General features: G+C 41.7%; 4 protein-coding genes across 4 annotated transcripts; 3 read left to right on the top strand and 1 right to left on the bottom strand.

Annotated features, from left to right (window-relative positions):
• The first annotated feature begins 582 nt into the window (after positions 1–582).
• On the top strand, positions 583–6,552 carry mis18bp1 (MIS18 binding protein 1). Its single transcript, XM_083998594.1, has 16 exons — positions 583–1,406; positions 1,512–1,652; positions 1,745–2,049; positions 2,230–2,303; positions 2,421–2,542; positions 2,711–2,801; positions 2,959–3,080; positions 3,234–3,394; positions 3,573–3,648; positions 3,732–4,464; positions 4,561–4,739; positions 5,370–5,509; positions 5,600–5,742; positions 5,843–5,930; positions 6,042–6,096; positions 6,381–6,552. Exons 1-16 carry the CDS (start codon positions 584–586, stop codon positions 6,488–6,490), a joined length of 3,363 nt encoding a protein of 1,120 aa, XP_083854720.1. The 5' UTR covers position 583; the 3' UTR covers positions 6,491–6,552.
• Positions 6,553–7,308: 756 nt separating this feature from the next.
• tpp1 (tripeptidyl peptidase I) lies at positions 7,309–13,796 on the top strand. The gene is made up of 13 exons (XM_083998338.1): positions 7,309–7,373; positions 7,882–7,956; positions 8,418–8,557; positions 8,691–8,841; positions 9,305–9,426; positions 9,559–9,728; positions 9,817–10,015; positions 10,174–10,362; positions 11,107–11,179; positions 11,338–11,458; positions 11,546–11,707; positions 11,850–11,975; positions 12,295–13,796. The coding sequence occupies exons 1-13, from the start codon at positions 7,363–7,365 to the stop codon at positions 12,430–12,432; spliced, it is 1,677 nt and encodes a 558-aa protein (XP_083854464.1). The 5' UTR covers positions 7,309–7,362; the 3' UTR covers positions 12,433–13,796.
• A 335-nt stretch (positions 13,797–14,131) lies between these two features.
• yy1a (YY1 transcription factor a) lies at positions 14,132–17,708 on the bottom strand. The gene is made up of 5 exons (XM_083998346.1): positions 17,129–17,708; positions 15,910–16,060; positions 15,592–15,652; positions 15,243–15,401; positions 14,132–15,002 (listed from the first exon to the last, which is right to left on the bottom strand). The coding sequence occupies exons 1-5, from the start codon at positions 17,625–17,627 to the stop codon at positions 14,820–14,822; spliced, it is 1,053 nt and encodes a 350-aa protein (XP_083854472.1). The 5' UTR covers positions 17,628–17,708; the 3' UTR covers positions 14,132–14,819.
• Positions 17,709–18,594: 886 nt separating this feature from the next.
• On the top strand, positions 18,595–22,923 carry degs2 (delta(4)-desaturase, sphingolipid 2; the record flags this gene model as incomplete). Its single annotated transcript, XM_083998350.1, has 3 exons — positions 18,595–18,676; positions 21,412–22,154; positions 22,780–22,923. 3 exons carry the CDS (start codon positions 18,595–18,597, stop codon positions 22,921–22,923), a joined length of 969 nt encoding a protein of 322 aa, XP_083854476.1.
• Positions 22,924–23,547: the final 624 nt, after the last annotated feature.

Raw genomic sequence — 23,547 nt, 5'->3', positions numbered from 1 at the left:
GGCGGAAGCGTGATTTCTGTGGTTTGTTTGATGAATCCATTGTACATTTATTTTTTCATTGTTTATATTCTCAAATCTTTTGGTTGAATGTACAAAACTTCCTTGAAAGGAAAACTGGTCACTCAATACATGAAAAGGACATTTTTCTTTACTTTGATAATAACCAAATGGATAATGATTTGATTTTTTTTGTACAACTTGTTTTGTTTTTTGGGAAAATTTCATATACACAAAATAAAATGGACTGACGGAAAACCAAACTTTACACTTTTTTTTTTAAAAAAAAGAACTTTTTCAGTACGGCACCGACACCAATATATATATATATATATGGTAATATAAACTCTTTGTATATACTTTTATATATTTCTCTTCCCCTGACACAACAGTATTGTTATGTACATAAGCGTTAATAAAGTTGTTGTTTTTTAAAGCGGAAGTGACGAGTTTGTTTTGGTGCTACGTCACAGATTTCCAGCCAAACGCGGCGTTGAGGAGAAGTTTGAAATTCGTGCGGTGGCAGCGGACGGAGCAGCAGCGACCGTATGTCTCGACATCTGTTAGCTAATTTCCCCCGAAAACCATGGCGTCGTATCATCGCCATCATTTATCACAACACACAAACCCACGGTCTGAATCTCCGGCAAAGATTTTCGCGAAGCTAAAATCCAAAGTACAGCGAGAGGCGATGCGCGCGATGGAGCCGAGGGAGTTTAACGTTAGAGACAAACATGGAGGAGCAGGTTTCAACTCGCCGAGGAAGAGAGCGGAGAGCTGCAGGGTAAACTCGGAGCTCAAGGAAAACCACAGGTTTGGTTCCTATCAAACTGAAGTGCAGAGTTTGACCCTCTCGCCGATAGCGACTCCAAAGAAAAGCTTTGTGTATCCGTTGTCGGACATTAGCAGCAGACATGTGGAGGACGTGCCCTTTATGCCGAGAAACGGACGCACACCAACAAAGAGGGACTTCCTGGAGTCCGCAGCGGTGTCCCATCATATGCACCCGTCTCTGCTCAACAACAGGGAGTACATCAACACGGAGCAACCTCACATCGGACACCTGGACGGTTTCCAGCAGGCGACCGGCAGGACTTCGGTAAAGACAGACAGGGACCGGGTGAGGGGCGTGTTGGAGGCGGACCGGCTGGTGTCTCCGGTCAAAACCTTTTCCCCCATGAAGACGAGGGTGAGGAAGAGAAAGTTGGAGCAGGAGGAGTTCAACAATGTCAGCAGCACTACAAGGGGGTTCAACCACGAAGGAGCAAGTCGGCCACGACTCAGGAGGATCTCCAGTGAGGATGAGATCCGGACCGAGACCCTCCTGGAGGATCTGGCTGATGGGGGGTTTCCTGCTGATCCATCACAGATGAACCAGTTCCCGTCATCAAGACCCTCTGTAGTGAACCGTGAGATATGACTGCTCCTTTGTCTCCAAGTCTTTGTTATTTATTGTGTGTTATAAGAAGAAGTTGACCCTAGTCTTATTGATGTTTTCTGGTTGTTTTCAACAGGTTGCTCTGTAATGACGGACAAAAATCCTCCCCTGTCTCCGGCCAAGATGTTTGCATACATGAAGAAGAGGGAAAGTAAAAGGGAGCAACACGGAGCTCTTGAAGTCAGCAGCAGCAGCACAAGGCAACTGTTTGGTGGGGGTGAGTATATATTATGAAGACCTGAGGAAAAAAACATTTGACTCGTGTACACATGGCTTAGTTTAGGTTATAACTTCTATTCCTTTCCGCAGGTAATCATTTCCATCAGTCCAGAGACGTGCCTCTCCACACGCCTCACAATATGTCAGAAATGGACGACACTGTCTTTACAAGTGTTCCTGAGAGTGCGGCTCCCGTCGGCTGCTCAACAGTAGTAACAGAGTCGGCGGACAGCCAATCGGGTCATCCGGAGGATTTCCTCACACCTCTTGCCCCACCAGAACCAGTCTTGCTCGAAGACCCGCTTGTGCTCAACTCGCCACAGATCTCCATCCCAAAGAACCAGCAATCTGTGTTCAAGCGCAACAAATGGCCCCAGCGCACAAAATTCCCAAGTGTGAGTAGAGACTAGTTTATCAATTAGTAGGAATTTAACATTAACAAATGGGGTCAATTTTTTTTTTAAAAAGGGCCTTTGGCTGCCTGAACATGACAACAAGTGTATTGGGGTCCAAAGGTGTTGTTTTTCTCTTCCCATCATCTTCCCTGATCAGGCTTGTGTTTTCCTCTTTGGCAGGAGAGCGTCATTCATCTCAGAAACTGGTTCTTGAGGAAAAATCATAAAGGCCTGTTTGTTGATGGAATCCATAGGTAAGTGTGTCTCCAGATATTGTGACTTAATGTGTTTTGTACTTATGTGATGCAATCAAAGTTTATTGTAACTAATTTTGTGTGGTTTACACTGTTTTATTTGTCTTTTCCACTCAGTGAGGATAACGTACAGTGGAACAGTAACATCATTGTGGAGAGGGTTTCCAATTCTGTGGTCAAGACTATCTCTGGGAGGGTTTACATCTTGGTCGGCAAGTTAAACATGGGTGTTGAATGTGGTAAGTCGTTTATTGATAAATGTTTTCCATTTGCTACGTTTCACTTTGGCAGAAACAAACAATAAATACATGAAAATGAAGCAAACCTGTGTATAGCTTTATGCTAATTTAAATGATGATATTGCATGGATTAATCTTTTTTTGTCCTCTCCCACTTCTTCGATGCAGGGTTTCCAAACTGGTTTCGGAAGAAGTTTGTTAATGGTTTCCCTCCAAACTGGAAGTCACTTTATGATAAGTGTCTGTCAGAGTCAAGAGAGTAAGAACATTTATTTCAAGTCACGGCAACCTGCAAACACGTTTTGTTTGTTTTTGTTGGGGAGGGGCTAAGTCATTTTAAATGAAACAACTATTGAATTTGATGAAGCGGTTGAAACTCACATATTTTTAATGAGCTGTTTTTTGTTTTACGATAGAAACCGCAGCAGAAAAACAGAGAGGACCAGTGATGGGAGATTCACCACAACCAAGACCAACCCTGAGGCATCCACCATCAATGTTCCAGTGAAGAGGCAGAGGCAAAAAACGTTCAAGTCACGTAAGCATAAAACATACTTAAGATAACGGCCTAGACGTTTCTTTGTAAAGAACAACTTTACTTTTTGCTTCATGATTTTGTTGATCCAATCAGCTTCGCTGAATTACTTCTATATTTAGTTCCTTTGCAAATTCATTTTCTTCTTCTCTCCAGCCGTTTCCTGTCCTCCTGTTTTGTCCTCGTCTGCAAAAGTCTCTAGAAGTGGTCGCCTCATCAAGCCACCACTGGAGTATTGGAAAGGAGGAAGAGTAATTCTAGATGCACAGATGAATGTGACCATCCATGAATGTTATGACACCTCCATCTGCGCACCTGTAAGCACCTAATGTTCACCTCATATAATTCAACATGTAAATGATTATCTGCCTCTGCACTGACGATGGGCAGAGCCTGAGGCATATTGTTTCATATGTTGTTGACAGGAGTCAAAATATACACAATTAATTGATATTTGTGATCAATGTTGCCATGTTTGATGTCTCACAGTCACAGGAGGACACCCCAAGGGTATCTGCGAGGAAGTCGCAGAAACCCGCCCGTGCATTCCAGCCCTGCGCTGAAAGTAAAGGTAACTGAGGTGTTTACTGATGGTTTAGTGCTGTGTAAGTTAAGTTGTGTGTTGTGGGTAAACAAACTGTCCTGTGTTACCAGGCAGAAAGAAAAGTGGATCAGCTAGCGAAGAAGAGGTGTCCGTGCCAGTGAGGAAGGTGAAGCCCCCACCCCGCCGACACAAAGCAGCCAAAGTTAACAGTAAGGAGAAGTCTTCTTATCCAGTTGAACCTGCTATGGAGACAACTAGCAGTCCTGAAGAGTTTTCTGGCAGGACAAGGTCCAGTAAAAGGAGTCCCGCTATGGAAAGACCTTTGTATGTGGACACCATCCCTCAAAAGCCTCAGAAAACGTCAACACAGAGGTCAAAGAAACAGACACATGACACCAACAGGCCTTCAGAGAGACAATGCAGATGGACTGCTACAACATCTCCAGAATCTCCGGCTAGTAAGGATGAAACATCAACACAACAGGAAGAATCATCAGATGAGGAGATTGTGATTAAGAGAAAGAAGAAGAGGCAGGGAGCGCGCAACAAGAGAAGCCAGAAGATTCCTCACAAGTCACAGCCGAGCCTCGTGTCTCCGTCCAGTCAGTCATCAGAAAACTCTCAGGGAAGTGAGAAGAAACAGAGGACGAGGACCAGAGTACCGAAAAGTGGAAACACAGCACAAACTGTAACGAAAGGTAAACGGAGCAAAAAAGTTTCACCTCCAACGAAGCCTTTGTCTAAGACATCGAGATCCAGTAAGAGTCAAAAAGCAAAGAGAGGCAGCACAGAGGAGCCAGATGAAGATGAGTGGACCGAGGCAGAGCTCCTGAGGCTACAAGAGTAAGTTTTGTGTTCATGCAACATCACTGTAACACATTTCTAAAATCACAACCTTATGGTTCTCTGACGTATCTGTGTGCGCATTTGTTTTTCCAGGGCTGTGTCCTGCTGTCCTAAACATATGGCGGGTTACTGGGAGAAGGTTGCAGTGATTGTAGGAACACGCTCTTCAGAGGAATGCCGCAACCAGTACACATCCCAGGGACCCTCACAGAGCCCTGCTAAGGGAGCCAAGATGCCCAGGAAGGAGAAGGTGGAGGCACCAAAAAATCCAGGTAGAGGAAAATCCCCATTTTGGGTGAAGACTACCTGTCTATCATACGCAGCAGCAACTAGTTACAATTTAGTAGTAATTCAACACAGCAACAGAAACTACGGCCTGAAGACATAACACGTTTTTCATTTTTCTGATCAACATGTAAACTTTAGAGACACTGTTTCTGTGGTGCTATAGTATGTTGAACTCTCGAATATAATAATAATAATAATAATAATAATAATAATAATAATAATAATAATAATAATAATAATAATAATAATAATAATGCAGTTTCGTCCTGTAGATATTTCAAAAAGAAGATTTTAGAACTGAAACCAACAATACGTTTCCTTTCGATGACTTGTTCTGGTCTATGAAATAACAGAAGTCTGAAGTTGATTTGTTCAACAATCTAAAAAGATAAAGATAAACAAGGTACTCGATTCACTAGAAATATACTCATCCCCAAAAATGTAGGTGCTGGAATCATGAAATCTTTACCAATGATTAAAAAAGAAGCCTTTAAAATAAATAAATAAAAATGGATGCATAGAGTAGGTTTGGAGTTGTTCTTTAAAAACCTAAATTACCTGAATGTTTTTGCAAAAGAGAGGAACCATTTAATGAGCTATGAATCTGTGTGTAGTTACAGATCTTCCTGTGATATCTGCCCGAGTGGGAACCTTAAAGAGGAAGGAGCAGGTGCGTCAGTTCCTGGACGCCATGCCCAGAGAAGACGTTGATGACGTTTTCAGCTCTGCGGTCATGCAGAATAAACGCTTTGAGGTTGGTCTCTTCCTGGTATAATGAGGACATCTAATGATTGTGACACGATAAAAGATGAGTGGCTCACTGTTGTCTGTCCTTGGTGGACAGGTCCCCTCCATGTGTCTGAGTGAGAACCAAGATGTTGCGATGTCGGACCTGGAGCCCCTGACCCCAAAGTCGAGGATTTTCCCGGAGATGAAGACCCCTCAGTGTCTGCACGTCACTCCCGGCATGCTGGCCTCTCCAGACAGGTAAATGGTGCTGACTAAATGCATTGTATTATGACGTGTCAAGAGATAGAAATACAATATAACTAACTTCCCCTTTTTTTCTGTGTCATTTTTTTTAAAGGAAAAATGACGACAAGTACGTCTTTCAGCTCCAAAAGAGGATGAAAAAAAATCAGTTTAAGGTTCACAAACAGGCTCCTCCTGCAAAGGTATTGATTCATTAAAGGTTCATGTCTGAGATTCTTATCACCTTGAAGCAAATAAATTGATTATTGTTTTGAACTGGAAAACAAAGCCGTTCTGTGTTCTGTTTCTTTCAGAGATTTACACCTACACCATCAGCGAAACAAACGATGAGGAGATGTGGTAACACAGGTAGGTTTGCTGTAGAATCTGCTGGTCATGAGTTTACTAGTGTCGCAGCCATGTAAAAAAAAAAAAATCCTGCATGTACCCAACAGCAAATACAATTAAAGTCTGTGATTCTTGTATTTGATCATGGTTTAGATGTTTAGTGTGGATCTTCGCTTTAATGTTTTTAGAGACTAATAGATCGTATTTCAAAGACTGTAACTGGAAGCAGTGCAATGCTGCATGCATTTACTTTGTAACATGAATCTTGTTGCTTTACACGATCCTTTTCTTTCCCTTTTCACCAGAAAATGACACCTTTGTCGTTTGGGAGATGTTCCCAGGAAATGATGGAGAGATCTCTGAGAGATCTGACAGTGGAGAGGAAGAGGATTTTTACTTCTCAGATAACAACTGATCACAATTGCAGCTGACATGTCGTATCATTGTAAAAAAGTAAAGAAAAGATGGATTCATGGATTAAAATCAGTGGGTGTTGCTTTGTACCTGTACTTTTAATTCATTACACACACGCAATATCTGTCTATCTCATGTAAAAAGTGGAGAAATTAATGTGTATGAAAGGTCAGAATTTGATCACAACAAACTGATGCAATGTATGAAGATGAATTGTCACTGTGGCCTAATGCTGTCAAAAACAGAATTGTGTTGCTGTATTTGTAAATACTTTTTGATTAAGACTTGAGAGTCAGTTGTAACTATTCTTTTAATAAACTGTTTTTTAATTTTGTATTATGGTTTATTTGTGTATATTGCACATTTAGAGAAACAAGTGCAGACTTCAGAGAAATTTGTTAGATTTCATTTTATTATTTATTTATTGAAGACGATTGCATAGATTGGATACATTCCCATTATTTCTTTTTTTCTTTTTATTACAGTGTTTAATGTGTGTCTCGGACTGTACATACAAACGATCTAACGTACTCACCTGCGGGAATGGGCGGAGCCAATGTGGGTCACGTTTATTGCTTGAAATAAATAATAAATGTCACAAATCATGTTTATATATGAGCCATGTGGACCTCACAGCAGCTCATCTTCCTCCCTTTTCGTGTATATCTACACTACAGAGACAAGAATACCATACATGGCTGAAGAGGAAACAGGAAACATGTTGCGAGTGAAATAATAAACCTCTAACGCCGCCGTAAATGAGATGTTGTGAAAAAGACAAGAATGGTCACGTGAGAGCGCGTCACGTGACCGCTGCGTCTTTAGGCCCCGCCCACCGGACACAACAGTTCACTGTGACAGCGGCAGGACACGATGAACGGGCTGTGAGTGCTTTTAAATTACTTATAAGTTGTGTCGTTTCGTTTCTTATGAACCGAGCCAGAAAACAAACCGGTCCGGTAACGTTAACTCTTTCTGACGTCAGCGCCGGTAATGTAGTAGAGCACGTTGTGTTTTGTTTTCACCGGTTATGGTGACCTAGATAAAAAAAAAAAAAAAGAGAGAGAGAGGGAAAGAGAAAGCTGCTGCTAACACGACAGGTTAAAGTCTTTAGGTTGTGTTAATGACATAAAATCAAACATTGTTGCTGTTGTAAGCGCTAAACCGGCTAACCGTGTTATCTCTGTGTATGTGTGTGTTTAGAAATGCGTTTAATGTGACCTGCTAAGTCACACTGACACTTTGTTTACTCATAACCCTGAAGTAACAAACTGCAGCAGCCAAAAGACGTGTTCTGAATATTTCCGGCCACATTCATGTGCATATCGAAGCTGTGCTCCTGTAACATTTGTTCTGCAATGTTTTGTTGTTGTTTTCTCCTCCTCCCGTCAGACTGACCTTCTCCGTCCCCTTGTTGCTCAGCTCGTTGGTCCTGGGTGGATATCTGGAGTACGACCAGGATGTCTTGTGAGCAAACATGTCTAACTATAACAACACCTCCACCTATCTTTGTTTAAAACACTGTATGATGTATTAAGTCAAGAGTTAATGAGTCTTTATTGATACAGACTGGTGTGCAAATGTGCAGTATAGGTGTGTATGAAAGGAGGGAGCCTTCAAGTTCACTCAAGGGTGAAGGTTTGGTCAAGATTAGTACTTCTTGGAAATTTGTAGTTGTTGTTGTAGTTGTAAAGGTCAATGACTCACATTTTGGCAAGTGCATTAACTAAACTGTGGTCAAAATGTTCCAAGCTAGTGCCTAGTGCGGTGTTTGATTATCTGCAGGCTCAGAACAAATTCAACAGGTTAGTCATCTGCTGTGTGTAACAGAAGCTATACAGACAAAAGGTGGTTGTTATTAACCGCTAGGTCACGTGACAGATTTCTCAGGAACAGGTCATGACATGTTTTCTTCCTTCTTCCCCCAGGATACCAGAGGACTGGACTCATCAAGGCCGGGTCGATCCTACAGAGGAGCTGGTGCTGACCTTTGCCCTGAAGCAGCAAAATGTTCATCTGCTGGAGGAAAAACTCAGACTGGTGTCAGACCCTGACTCAGCACAGTATGGTAGGACATGAACCGGTTACTGCTGGATGACCTCAGACAACCTCCCCCTCCCTCCTTACCAAACAAAAAACACATGATAACCTGAGGTTTGCATCACAGGGTGACAGAGGCCTGTTCTTCTTCTCCTCCACAGGAAAATACCTGACCCTGGAGGAAGTGGCCTCGCTGGTGCGTCCGTCCAAACTGACCCACAAGGTGGTGCGTCACTGGCTGCAGAGTCATGGGATTACAAACTGCCAGACTGTTCGCACTGAGGATTTTTTACAGTGCACCATGACTGCAGAGTAAGCATATCTTGTTTGGCAACATTTTTTTTTCTGCTTTAGTGCTTACCCAACGAGAAGTTTCAGTCGCTCCTGACACAGTTACGACACAAAACAGTACTTTATTCTGCTTCAGCTGCTCTTGCTGTGTGTAAATCATGTCGTTGCTCTTGTCTTGTGAGGTGGTTCCTCTTTCTGTGGTTATTGGTTTAAATCAAACATAGCTTCTGCTGACAGGCTTCTGCAATTTTGATATATCGAGGCCAAGCCTATCGCATACACTTTACCCAAAACACCGACCACTGTTTACAACGCCTAGGAGCGGTTGGAATAAAGGTCATGTACCTGTAATTACATCAGATTTGCATGTGTTTCTTAAGCACATATATATAGTACATTAGTTATGTTTATGGTGAAGGAGTGGATTTGTACACATTGTACACAGGATGTGATTGTCTTTTTGTGTGTGTGTGTGTGTGTGAAGGGTTGCAGAGACGCTGCTCCCAGGAAGCAGGTTCAACCGTTACATCAGAGACAGACAATCTATAGTGAGGTCCTCAGCTCCGTACTATGTTCATGATGACGTTCACCAGCACCTTGACTTAGGTGAGCATCATTTCTTTTATTATAAAATGTTTATCTGTCATTTGTCATGTGTTTATTCAGACGAGAATCTGTAATTAAAGGTTCATGTAAGTGGATGGGTACTGATGTGTCTTCTTTTTGTTTATACCCCAGTTGGAGGGCTTCATCGCCTCCCTCCCAAAGGGCAAGACCTCAGTAAAGATCCAAAGCAGTCTAAAGGAGGAGTGCACCTGGGAGTGACTCCTGCCATCTTGAGAACGCGCTATAACATGACGGCAGCTGATGTGGGAACAGCGCAGAACAACAGCCAGGCTGTGGCTCAGGTGCAGACCTCTGTTAATTAGCTCATAATAAAACGCTAAATGTACTGAGTGTACGTTCTCACCTTAGTTACCTGTCCTCTCTTGTTAGTTCTTGGAGCAGTACTATCACCCAGCAGACCTGGCTGAGTTCATGAGCATGTTCGGCGGCAGCTTCCAGCATCATTCTCAGGTGGATCGAGTCGTAGGCACCCAGGGGGGAGGAAAGGCCGGTATCGAGGCCAGTCTGGACATAGAGTACATCATGAGCACAGGGGCAAACATCTCCACTTGGGTCTTCACCAACCCAGGTTTGTCGAGGAAAATGAAGGCTGAGCTGTGCATGTGTCCCGTCTTCTGACCAAATAACTGTTGCATTTGCTATAAATAAGTGTAGTTATGTCACAGTGTCACATTTAAGCCCTATAAAAACACACATACACTCACATTTCCTCATTTTTCCCCTCAGGCCGTCATGAGACCCAGGAGCCTTTCCTCCAGTGGATGCTTCTCCTCAGCAACATGACCGACCTGCCCTGGGTTCACACAATCAGCTACGGTGACGATGAGGACAGCCTGTCCGCTGCCTACATGATGCGCATCAACACAGAGTTCATGAAGGCCGGCGTCAGGGGCATCTCTTTGCTCTTTGCCTCAGGTCAGCAACGTGCACCTGTAACACAGAGACATCCAAAAACATTCGCAGACAACAGCCAGGTGAAATGATGCCAACAAAGACATGACTGACAGTTGCTAACAAAGCCTTCGATTGTCTACGGATCATGAAAATGTGGCTGTCACTTCAAAGTAACAGTCAAATTTTTGTGTGACATTTAATCAGTCTTATGACATACCACACTCTCACTGAGAGCTTCTGCTTTAAACAAATTCCTGTTTTCAGTTGTACTGGACATATCAGTAATTCAACAAATGGGGAACTGTGAGCTATGGCCTAAGAGAGAGAGCTGACTCAGTCTCTCTGGCATCGTGTCAGCTGACTGTTCCAATATTTAATGTTATTATCTCACTTGAAACATGAAAAATATTATTATCTCACTTAGAACATGAAAGCACAACCAGTGATTTACAATAAAACAACCAGGGCGGCAGTATCTTCTGCACAGATTCTCCAGGAAGGAAGAACATCTATGAAAACATAACTTAATAATGGGTCACTTGGATGAATCATAAAACATAAAACAGTAAATTACAAAGGCAGCGGAAAAACTCCAGCAAATTTACACGTCATGTTTTATTCAATACAAATTTAAAGGTGTGTGTGTTTACATATTTTCTTTCCATAACTTACAACAGCTCCCCAGTTACGGTTGACAGTAAAATAACCTGTGTGATCACTTGTTGTATAATTTTTTTAATCTCTGTGATTTTGTCTCATGTTCAGGTGACAGTGGTGCTGGTTGTAAACATATGGGTAAAGACCAAAACTCCTTCAGGCCAAGTTTCCCAGCCTCAAGGTAAAAATATCAACTCCATTTCTCAAAAATAAACTAGTTTCTGCTCTTAGCTGTATCTCTACAGAGACAGTGATGTGGCTGATGTACAATCATTTAGAAACTGAGCTATGAATATTTTTCGGAAAAGCCCCAAACATCTATGGTCGTCTTGTTTCCAGCCCATATGTTACTACAGTTGGAGGAACGTCGTTCAAGAACCCATTTAAGGTCACATATGAGGTCACAGATTACATCAGCGGAGGAGGCTTCAGCAATGTCTTCAAGATGCCTGACTACCAGGTAACAATGATATTAGATCATCGGCTCATTCAGTGCTCAGTTGTCACAGACAGTATCATTTATATTGTGTGTTTTGTGCTCCTGCAGGTCAGCGCAGTGGAGGCGTATCTGAAGACTGTAGCAGCAACCCTTCCCCCTCAGTCGTACTACAACGTCAGCGGCAGGGCCTACCCAGACATGGCCGCCCTGTCTGATAATTACTGGGTGGTCATCAACAGAGTGCCTGTCCCCTGGGTGTCTGGGACCTCGGTAAGGCACATCAATCTCCCACATGTCCCATAAACTCAAAGCTAAACCAGCTCTACTTATACATATTGATACAAGAGATGCAATACAATCATTATACATCATCACATCTCTGGATTGTTGTTTGCCCCCCTCCCCCCACCAGGCATCAACCCCTGTGGTTGGAGGTATGCTGTCTCTCATCAATGACCACCGGCTGCTGAAGGGCCTGCCTGCCCTCGGCTTCCTCAACCCTCGCCTCTACAAGCTCAAGGGGCAGGCACTTTTTGATGTGAGTCTAGTTGACACTGTAGTGAAGAATATTTTTTCAGTTACTGCTTATTTTTTTCTTTTTTTTCTTTTTACTGTATTTGTATTTAGATGCTTTTCACGCATCTGTGTACATAATTCGAACCCAAGGGATGAAACTGTGGAACGTAAACTGTTTCTTGAGTATTGTTGCAAATTTGTATGAGAAAGACAGCAACGCTACAGTAACTAAATGAAGCAGCAAATTTGCACATTCAGTGAGGCGTGCTGTTGGAAACTCTGTTGCTGTACTTTTGCGGTCATGATGCGGTGCCTTAAATGTAGTGTTTTCCTGTTTCCAGGTAACTGAAGGCTGTCACCTGGGCTGTCTGGATGAGCAGGTTCAGGGGAAAGGTTTCTGTGCTGCACCATCGTGGGACCCTGTCACAGGCTGGGGGACGCCAAACTACCCTGAACTACTCTCTGCACTGCTAGCTTAGTGAGCACCTGCAGTTCATGAGAGCAGGTAATCCAAACTCTAGACCAGGTACCTCATGCCAAAGACTGGATGGTGTATCGGAGTGAAACTATGCCTACACTTTGGATTTATGCCTCTTTGTTTTTCTCTTATGAATTTTTGAGGTTGAAACTTTAAGGTTGAAACATTGTTTTGTTTTTTTAATCTGTTATCGTTTATGCTTCTGTCGATTTTAGGATACACAACTTCTATATCAGAATATATCATTGTCTTCAAAAAGATCAAAACCATGTCTTGAATATTTTTTAGGTCAGGAATGGTTGTAGTTTGGGATTTTTAATGCTACACTGCAGTTGCCTGTTTTTTGCTGTTGAGTGCATTTTCACTGACCCAGATTTCTCTGAATCTCTGAAACAAACGTGCAAGCAGCTGGATGTTTACACAAATCTTATGCTTTATATTCATGCCACTAGATACACAGCAATGGGGTGTTACAATCTACTGGTTGCTATGCATAAAATTTAAATAAGTCCAGATACAATAATGCTGAAATACACACCAATCTTCTTTTAGATACTTACTGGCCTATGTCAATATATTTTTTTATATTAAGACAGTGTTATATATTAGGTCAAGGGATCTTCGGATATAACTAGACATTTTTGGTTTGTAGTTGAGATTGATAGGGCCATAATGTGTAATACTGTGTGTTTTGTCATACTACTCTTCAGGGATGAGCGAGGTACAAATGTAATTTCATTAATAACAAATAGATTTGCATGCAATTCTAAAAACATCACACTATTTGCAGTCTAACTGGGTCATACTTTATAATACACATAATTAACAGGACATTTTAAAACTTGATTTTAGTTTGGTCTGTTGCTGTTTGCTTTACGGTTATGAATTAACCAAACTGCACTGTAACATGTGGGTTAAAATGATTCAGCAGCTCTACCCACCTCCATTGTTGCACTATTTTTATTTTTTAGAAATCTTTTTGCCATGTTTATGCTGAAATAAGATGCGTTTTAATGTGAGGATAACAAGTCAGTAGAAATGAAATAGAACTGCCTGTGCTGTGTATTTGTGAATTTATTAAAGCTGGACTTTTACTTGGAAATGGTCCTTTTTGATTGTTCAGGATAATCCTGAGCCGTGTGAGTGTGAAAACCGATCTGGATGCTGCAGTTTTTGTACCAGATGCCTGACGACCATGTTGTACAAAACATCTCTTTATCAGATCACATTGAAGGGAAACCTTTAATTTGCATTGCAAACTTACATCGCCTCCAGTTTCTACTGTTGTCTGTGGTCAAGTTTCAAAATGTAATAAACTATGTACAAGCAATGGCCTGAAATATTAAACAACCAGGATTTGTTTCACTTCCTTCTTCGTTTTTACGGTGATCACGTCAACGTTAACTGCAAGTATGAGACTCTAGAAGTCTACATTTAAAACACCACTTTCATTGTTATACTCATTTAATATATTACGGTTACTGTGGAGAACAGTTGTAATGGGCCTTTAAAATGTTACATTCTTACTGGGCATAAATGAAGCATTTAGAGCTGGTTGTGACTTGAGGTTCATTATCATACCATTTATCAATTGCAATGCCTGTTAAATAGCTGATTATTAAAAAAAAGTGTAAGTGAAATGTACATAAGGGTTGAATAACTGTGACAGGACAAATGACAGTTTTTGTGGTAGTGCAAGGGGAAAAAAACATTTTTAATCAGTGATCACTATTGAAAATTACATGGCTATTATCTACACGATTTTGATATTGTGTTGTACAAAATGAAAATATGCAAAGACCACCCGATCCGCCCGTGAAACACACTCGCATGAAGGGAAAGGGGGGGGGGGTAAAACAAACAGCGAAATCTCTTCAAGAAGAGCTACAGGGACAATCTTACTACACACATTACCACAGAGCTTATGTCAAACAGTGTACAATATGCACACTCAGGGAGAAGTACAAAATTGAAAAGGTTTCATTGCTGAGGATTGATGCAAATTTGACTTACATTGCAAAAAGTTTTTAACTGGTTGTGTCAAGGTATAAATAAGTTTTTAGGTGCAGATCCATGAATTAACATCTTCACAAGAAGAAACCATTAATTGTTCCATCCAGGTAGCGCTAAAGTTGGGTAGGAGGCCTGAGGGAGGTGGGGTTCTCACGAGTTCATTGTTCAAACCCTCCAGATGTATATAAAAAAAGTTTAGAGAAAAGGTAACTTCTCTGTTTAAATCGTTATCTAGGGACGATACAAAGGGGACTTCTTATCTCACAACAAAGCAGGCCACGGGACATTAGTTTGTCTGTCAAGGAGCGGAGACGCAGGTCAGATCCTCTGTGTATGCTCACGTCGTTTCTGCTGCAACCCTGGGTCAGGGCCGGTTCACTGGTTGTTTTTGGCTTTGGCATGTGTGAGGATGTGAGACTTCAGGTTGGTTGACTGGGCAAATTTTTTGTTGCAGCCATCAAAGGGGCACACGTATGGGCGGTCTCCAGTGTGAATACGCACATGTGTGCGCAGATTAAAGTCCAGAGAGAACCGCTTGCCACAGCCCTCAAATGTGCACTGAAGAAGAGAGAGAGAGAGTTAATAGAGTTAATACTGCAGTGAGTCTCAGCTCACAGGGAGCTATTTCAGACGGCAAAAGCAGTTTGCATAACTGCTCTCTACAAATATAAACGTCCACACTATACTGTATATATAGCTTAAAAGGTATTTGAGATTGTAATAGTGAAGTTTGCATAATTGCATAAATGTGCATATACACACACTCATACACACATAAGATGGAATGACCCGACTCACCTGGAAAGGCTTCTCTCCAGTGTGTACGAGTTGATGCCTCTTGAGTTTTGAGCTCTCCACAAAGGCTTTGCCACACTCTGCGCAGACGTGCACACGAGGCCCGTGGGTATGCAAATGCTTCCTCATCGCTGAGTTGTCCCTGAACATCTTGGTACATCCCTGAGAGAGTTGGAGCAACAATATCAAGCAAACCACTTGGGACATGTTCACTTGTGTAGAAGGATGAGTGTTTCGTATGTCAATGATGAGAATAGCTGCATGTTCTCAATAATTATCACATAAAATCTATCTTCATCTTTAACAGTACTGTATATGGTGTGTATGGTGTGATAAACAACACTGCACTCACTTTGTGTGGGCACGCTATCGTCCTTGGTGCATCGTCTTCTTTTACTTTTCTTGGCTTCATTCTGCAAAAGAAATATAATGTCACTGGGGACAGATGACGCAACTGTCCACATGTCCAGCTGAATAAGACAAACGTTCTTTCATCATGAAAAAAATAACTTAGTCTTATGGTCATTTTATGATCAATACTGCATCTCACATGAAGAAAATGAAGATTTTTCCCTTGTGAAATGTGTTATTTCTACCCTAGTTTTTCATCACTTATTAATGGTGGTCATGATTTGGCTTGGGTGAACACAATAATAATATTATCACGTACCGTGCAAACTCTGCCAGCTGTTTGGGGTCTGACAGGTCGATGCCTGGGATGCCTCCTGGAGGAAGTTTCTTCCCTGTCATGTACTCTGAATAATCTGGAGGTGAGTTTTCCCCTGTGATTTGCTCCTCGTGGTCGATGTCCTTTTTGTCATCTGAATGAGAGGTGCAGATCAGTACCAGAACACGGGAAAATAAAAAACTGAATAGAAGGATTTAGGACCAAAGCTTATCACAGGTTTATCACACAATAGTAGTCCCAGTCCCCCTGCACTGTTACTAATATGTTTCAAATTTAAAATAACAAAAAGCCCCCCCCAAAAAAATCAGACACACACTTTGTACAGTATCCCCTATAAACTTGCAGCACACCTTCTACAAAAAGCAGTAAAACATTTTTTTTTAAAGACTATTTAAACACAAAAGTTAAAAATAGAAATAGAGTAAATCATAACGTTTCCATATTAAATGAGTAATAAATGTTCAATGTTTCCCACACTGCCCCATGCATTTAGTTCATGAGGCTAAAAAGACACATCATGCTGCCATGTTTACAAACATAACCACGTCTCGGGATATGCATAAATTAAAGTAAGAAATATTCAAAAACGGAAAATGAGCAGCAAAGTAAATAAAATACAGCCTTTGTTACTACTGTTTTAAATAATTTACAAATCCAGGATAAAAACTATTAGGACCACAAATTATTTTTAAATAAACCATGTTATCTAACGTTACAGCTGATACACGGCACTAATAGCAATAAGTGCTTTTAAACCAATTCGCTTTGTTGTTTGTTTAACTAACTTACACCTATGAACCAACTCTTGCGGTGCGTTTAAAGACTCGGAAATGTAAATTATGAGCGGTTCCTGAAGGCACCACTGCTACAGTTGAACTGAACTGCGCCACAGCGGCCTAGCGGAGCCAGCTGCACTCGCTCCCACTCTCGCCGCCATCTTCGTCGGCCAAATAAACGCCATTTTTTCGGGCCGCCATACTTTCTAGACCGGGGAAATATGGCGGCGCCCATCGACACATAAAACATGGCTTCCCATAAAAACAAAAACATTTCAAATGGGGGTTTAAGTGGCTCCGAGTTGGGGAATAGTTCCTACTTTACTGAAAGACGAGGCCCCAGCTCGGCCGCGTCGCACGGCACACACGCTGAGAACAAAGCAAGGGGCCAGCTTGGAGGAATTCACTCCGGACTCTGAACTTACCCGATGCCCACATAGTGACTGAAAACTCCCCCTCCAAAGTCTTTATCTGGACCTGCTTCTGCTCCCATTTTCGGCCCATTTCCCCCCCGCTCAGGTAGCTCTTTTTGCCGGCTTTCTTTCCGCTTCCAGCCTTCTTCATCCGGCCTGTCGACGAGCTTCTCCCGGCCACAGTGACCAGAGTCTGTTCGATATAGTCCTCCTCCACGGCGGGCACCGGGATGAGGATCTGGTCCTCGTACCCGTCGTCCGTGTGCAGTTCAGAGTCGTCCTCGCCCACCACCTCCTCTCGTGTTTGTACCAAAATCACCTCCTGGTGCGAGTGAATCGAGTGCGGATCATCCGAGTCAAGAGGCTGTAAGGCGATCATCGGCTGGTGCTCTCCGTCGTCTCCAACTACTGTGGTCTCGATTGTCTCTACTTCTATTTCGTGCAGCTCCACGATCTCGGCCGGCATCTCTGACCCGTCCGTTTCGATGTACAGGGTGTCCCCCGACGCCATGCTGATGTTTGTTGATTTCCTCCTACTTTATGTGCTATTTATTCCCACTCTAGCTTTTTTTCCCCCCCTGTCTACTCTGAGCCTTCCTCCTCCCTCTCTCCGACAACAACTCTCTACCCAAGTGTAATCTCGTCGCCACAATGCTCCAGTTATGAAGTCTCGCGTGATTAGGGCCAAAAAGTCAGTGAACAGCTAAAATTTGATATATATGAATATAAATATGCAACATAAGGACAAACAAATGTATATGTTATCATTATTTATATGAAAAAAACCGACTATTAATTAAAAACAAAGTCCCAATATCCCAAATGAGAACCAACCACTATACCTGACTCTCCCATAAAAAATATCAGCTTCTTTATTAGTGCCATGACTGTAATTGTTGTAGGCTACAATGACATGTGACAATAAGACAATACGTTTTGTTCATGATTAAAATACCTATTCTGAAACTGTGTCAGGAATATTTTTTATACTGTTAAATACATCACTGAGAAAAAAAACTGGAACCAATAACTGACTGACATTTTGCTTAAATACAATAATAAATATGAAAACAGGTGGACAGTAAACTAATGTTTATGCAAACACACCAAATATGCCTATCTGTAAATATAGATGGTGGTCATAGGGGCAAGACACTCTGTTTTTGGTTATTAATAATGGTATCATATTGCAGTTCTGCCTTGGTTTTTACTATCAATAACATCAGATGTTCATGTTTTACACAGTGAATATAGAGGCATCACTGCTTAGGATGCAGTTACTGGGAAGATGGAGAGCACACACTGAACAGGTGAGCAACTGTGTTTGTCAGGCCCCGTGCTCGAGGGGGTGGGGCTTGTTTGTCACACCTTACACCTTCATCCCGCAACCTGTGTTAGTGGGTGTGCCCCGATACTGTGAACCTTTGATGACACATAACGCCACTGAGGCAGTCGCCGGAGACACAGCGAGGAAAGTCATGGGGAAGACAGGTGGAAGAGGAGACTTTGAATGGGTCTACAATGACCAGCCGCACACTTCAAGGAGAAAAGAAATACTAGGTAAGAAATCACAGGAAACAAAACTGAGCTATAGCCTATTGCTGAATGATACGTCTGGTTAGTTTGTAGAATAAGTTAAAAGCGTGCGCTTTTCCGAAGATGGTAGCCGGTCAAACCTGTTTACTAGCTGTTGCTTAACAAACTATGTCCACAATGGATGCAGGACAAGAGTAGAAACTCAACTCTCCCCCACCCCCCTTAAGTTAACACATTTTGTTGTAATTCAAGAAGAAAGAAGTCACTTCTTATTTCATTTGTTTATTTATTTAATAGCCTACAAGTAGAATATTATTTTAAAACCTAAAATCTTTAAGGTCAATAGATTAAATATGTTATTTTATTGTAATTCCTGTACATGGATGTCAAAGTTCAAGGAGAAACATAACTTTTCCACATTTTTTCCCAGCATATTAGGACCTTTAGGAGTGTCACATTGCAGCCTGTCACAGATGAGATGACTTAGACTTTGTGGCTACACTATCTACAATATTTTCATTACATTTGCAAGAAAAAATAATCTGCTCTTAGAAAGAGGGAGTGTAGATACCAAGAGCAGACATGTGACAAACTCACTTTAGCCATGTCATAGTCAACACATGATGTTAAAGTGATGATATGCAGATAACTATGAAAGGAATGCCATGTTTCAGCCTCTATCTCGATCTGAACCTGTAGATTACTGTGCTCGAAGAAAGTCACATAATGCATTAACCTGTTCCTTTTTGTGTAAACCAATTTCCCTCCCATCATCTGTCCCCATGACCTGTATTTATGGCAGGTGCAGTTGACAATGCCTCTAGGCTTGCTAGGTAACGAGACACAGTCCCGGCTTTTGACAAACACGGGTACAATGCTATGCGTGAAGTGTGAAGGGAGGCTTTGTTAGGGGATCTGGGAGGAACCCTGAGAGAATAATCCTCATTCACTGAACCACCTGAAACCACATCTGCCATAATTTATAAATTAATGCAAGAGAATATCTAAACTGTGTGTATATTCACTCTATGATCGTTCACATATTCCCGTTTTTTCAAGGATGTGAAAAATCTGTATCACCAACATCTTTGATTTTAAGATTGATCGTGTAGTTAGAGTGAAGACACTCATCTCAACGAGCTCTGAACCTGTTGATGTATGTACATTTGATCTCGGTTTTGTCCGTCAGTCGCATGATTGCTCTGGTGTGAAAGAAGCATCCAGAGGGTGATGGGTCGTTTGACGCCACCAGGCTTGAATTATTAAAGTGTTTAGTTTTAATCCTCTGCCCAGCCCTATAAGGGAGACACAGATGGATGTGAATGTCAGAGGTTACTGTGCCTCACTTCCTCTCTCATCATCTTGCTGGTTATTTTGATTTTAAAATGTTTTTATGAATTGAACACCTTGTTGGTCGGCGAGTCTTTGGTCTAGGTGTAGGTTCAACTCTCATATTTTACTTTATATTAATCTGTTCATTATGTTCAAATGAAATTAGAGCTCTGTGCACTGTTGAATGTGAGGACACAGAAGTGACTGATATTTGTGACAGTGTGTGGTGATTGATCATGTTTCACAAATAGATAATGATATCTCTGAACAAATCCTGATTTGTCACTTCGACTCACAGTGTGCTGCTGAATCTGAGGTTGTTTTTAGTTGAAGCTTGAGGCGGAAACTGTCTCTGGGACATAGTGAAGCTGACATCTATATGACTTTATAGCTCATCACTGTAGCTTTAGGTAGTTGAAACAACTTATGTTTATGATGTCTGGTTATTGATTTAACGTTACAACACCAGCACTTGAGAAATGTATTGCCTATAACCATGACGACAAATAACATGAATAACTGACACATTATAGACACTTTTAAATAGATTTGAAAACACAATAACACCAAATAATGTTAAAACAGTGTCAATTAATTATTATTTTTTAAATGAGTGACCTTGGAGAAGCAGTGGCAAATTCTTCTTGGCTAAACTTTAACTGAATAAAACTAGTGTAGTCGGTCTGTCACTGAATCCAGGCTCTGGTGCCTTTAAACTTCAGTTAAAGCCAGTTTGCATAGGGGTATTACACAGGTACGCTGAAAGCAAAGTTGCAAGCCCTATTTGCATGTGCCATTACCTGATGATGCATGATGGGATACATCACCGCAGCACTCAGCCTGGATTTTTGATGGATGTGAAATAGTTAGCTAGAAGGTGTGGTCAAGGAAACACATCCCAGCCTGTATGTTGTAAAGAGTAGATTATGTTTTAAAAGTCTTGGGACCAATCCCTGGCTCTTTATGAAGCCGTATACGCATTTGAATCACTCCTTTTCCTTTCCTTTTGTCTCTCCCTGAGTTTCATGTCCCTCAGCAAAACAACACCTCTGCCAATTAGAGATACTTCTGTCAGCAGGCTCTTCCCAGGAGAAGGGCTCAAACCTTAGTCGGGTCACACGCATGACACAGTGACATGTATGAGATCAAATGTTGAAAATTACAGTTAATTAGTTTTAGTAAATGTCCCTCTCTTTTGGATTCACGACTGATATTCCCTTTACATCCTACAAAGTTATTTTGAAAATTAAATGAATCCACACTACATCCTTTTATAATTCTCTTCTATTTACTAATTTCTGGTTGTCAACTCGCTGCCTAATTGTTTCCTTTTGTTCTTCCCTTTCTATGATCTACTCATTGTTTGACCATGATATACTGTATTTCATTCCTTTGCTACATCTCTCTTTCTCTCTCTCTCTCCTCAGCCAAATATCCAGAGATAAAGTCTCTGATGGGTCCAGACCCCAACCTGAAGTGGGTGGTATCAGGCATGGTCCTAACCCAGCTCCTGGCGTGCTACCTGGTCCACGACCTCTCCTGGAAGTGGATCTTCTTCTGGGCTTACGCCTTTGGAGGCTGCATCAACCACTCCCTGACTCTGGCTATTCATGACATCTCTCACAACGTGGCCTTTGGCAACAAGCTGGCAAAGTGGAACCGATGGTTTGCCATGTGGGCCAACCTGCCCATCGGGCTGCCCTACTCCGCCTCTTTCAAGAAGTACCACATCGACCACCATCGGTATCTGGGAGGCGACCAGCTGGATGTCGACATCCCCACGGATTTGGAGGGATGGTTCTTCTGCACTCCGGCCAGGAAGGTGGTGTGGCTGTTCCTGCAGCCGTTCTTCTACGCTCTGCGCCCTTTGGTGGTCAACCCTAAACCAGTGGGTCAGCTGGAGGTCCAGAACGCAGTAGTTCAGCTCACAGTAGATTTAATTATATACTATCTGTGGGGGCTTAAGCCCATCGTTTACCTCATTGCAGGATCTATTCTGTGCATGGGACTGCATCCCATCTCTGGACATTTCATAGCTGAGCACTACATGTTCCTGAAGGGACATGAGACATATTCTTACTATGGACCACTGAACCTGATCACCTTCAATGTCGGGTATCATATGGAGCACCATGACTTTCCCAGCATACCTGGCAGTAAACTACCTCAGGTGAGATTTACATTTTACATTCCCAGTATCTCTGGACTGCGGTTGTATTTTCTATCCTTAGTGGAGTGGGAGAGAATGAGGACAGTTACAACACTTACAACTCCTCCAGGCGTCGGTAGATAAGCCTGACCTCTCCTGTGTTGCAGAATCTAAACAAAATGATAAAAGCAAATGTCACATTTTTTTTCTATCAACTGCAAATATTTATCAGATGAAAGACAGGATTAGTAACTGATTAACAGGTGCCTCTCAAGCGCCGCTGGGGCATGAATAGATTCAAAGTGATCTACTGTACCTGTCTTGCGACACAGCTGGCAGTGACTAATGTAACTAATCCAGTTTGTTTGGAAACTCTTAAGTTTATGAGTTCATTTGGCTCTTTACTGAGGCAATATTGCAGTCTTAAATTTAAGAAAATGTTTTTCAACTATAATATAACATATATGCTTATTTTTAAATGACACTTTAGTTACTGGAATACAAAGAGTAGTTGGATCTCTCAGTAGTAGATATCATGCACAAAATTTATATGGATGTACATATTTCTGGTTTTCATTCTTAATCTGATATAATCTCATGTTTTTCAGTAAATTTACATATTTTTCCATTTGGTTTTTGTTGACAGGTCAAGCAAATCGCAGCAGAGTATTATGACTCCCTGCCTCAACACACTTCCTGGACCCGGGTATTATGGGACTTTGTGTTTGATGACAGCATCGGTCCCTATGCCAGAATCAAACGGGAGTACAAGCTAAGCAAACAGGAATAAATTTGACTGATTATCTTCTGCATTAATCTGGAATATGAATTTAAGTTGTTAAAACTCGATGGACCTCTATATAATATTTTCCAGTTTAAACGTTTTGTCTCTGTATGGACACTTTGTTTAGTATCTATCTGGGAAATGAATGTACACATTTGCAGTTGCACACAGTTTGTGGAAATATAAATTCAAAATGTACAGCTAGATGGGTTCCTTATCCCGTTATTATTATTTTTTGTGTGTGTTAATATTCCTGCTATAAACAAATAATCTGCAGTGGGGACAGTGATGGCAACAACATTGTTTTGTACCCAGGAGACACTGAGACGTGTGATGATAATAGTGTTATATTAACATCTTCATTTCTTGGGGTCTCATGCATTCTCATGAGTTTTTACAGAGCTGTCAGATATTACTTTCCTGCCTGTGAATCAACACGCACAATGCCTCACAGATTACCAAATATAATTTCTCATCCATCCCTCAGAGCAGTGCTGAGTGGAAAATGAAACTTACCTTTCAGTAGAAAGAGCCTTTTCTTCAGTGATGCCCTGCTCTGCTCATTCTCAGCTCCACCCTGCTGCTAACGGTTTGATTATTTCTACAGGGAATAGATTAAAAATAACAGAA

The sequence above is a fragment of the Trachurus trachurus genome (genome assembly GCF_905171665.1).
Source record: "Trachurus trachurus genome assembly, chromosome: 22".
NCBI lineage: Eukaryota > Metazoa > Chordata > Actinopteri > Carangiformes > Carangidae > Trachurus > Trachurus trachurus.
The sequence above is the reverse complement of the archived record's forward strand: the minus strand, read 5'-3'. Positions and strand labels throughout refer to the sequence as shown.

What these genes read in the sequence shown, in the direction of transcription:
- mis18bp1 (XM_083998594.1), top strand. Translation starts at nt 584, where the DNA reads ATGGCGTCGTATCATCGCCATCATTTATCACAACACACAAACCCACGG. An exon ending in GAGCTCCTGAGGCTACAAGA is followed by an intron (nt 4,465 to 4,560) that starts GTAAGTTTTGTG and finishes TTGTTTTTCCAG; the next exon opens with GGCTGTGTCCTGCTGTCCTA. An exon ending in AACAGGCTCCTCCTGCAAAG is followed by an intron (nt 5,931 to 6,041) that starts GTATTGATTCAT and finishes TGTTTCTTTCAG; the next exon opens with AGATTTACACCTACACCATC.
- tpp1 (XM_083998338.1), top strand. An exon ending in CCCTGACTCAGCACAGTATG is followed by an intron (nt 8,558 to 8,690) that starts GTAGGACATGAA and finishes TCTCCTCCACAG; the next exon opens with GAAAATACCTGACCCTGGAG. An exon ending in TCACCAGCACCTTGACTTAG is followed by an intron (nt 9,427 to 9,558) that starts GTGAGCATCATT and finishes TTTATACCCCAG; the next exon opens with TTGGAGGGCTTCATCGCCTC.
- yy1a (XM_083998346.1), bottom strand. Translation starts at nt 17,627, where the DNA reads ATGGCGTCGGGGGACACCCTGTACATCGAAACGGACGGGTCAGAGATG. An exon ending in AGTCACTATGTGGGCATCGG is followed by an intron (nt 16,061 to 17,128) that starts GTAAGTTCAGAG and finishes CCTCTCATTCAG; the next exon opens with ATGACAAAAAGGACATCGAC. An exon ending in CTGGAGAGAAGCCTTTCCAG is followed by an intron (nt 15,003 to 15,242) that starts GTGAGTCGGGTC and finishes TCTCTTCTTCAG; the next exon opens with TGCACATTTGAGGGCTGTGG.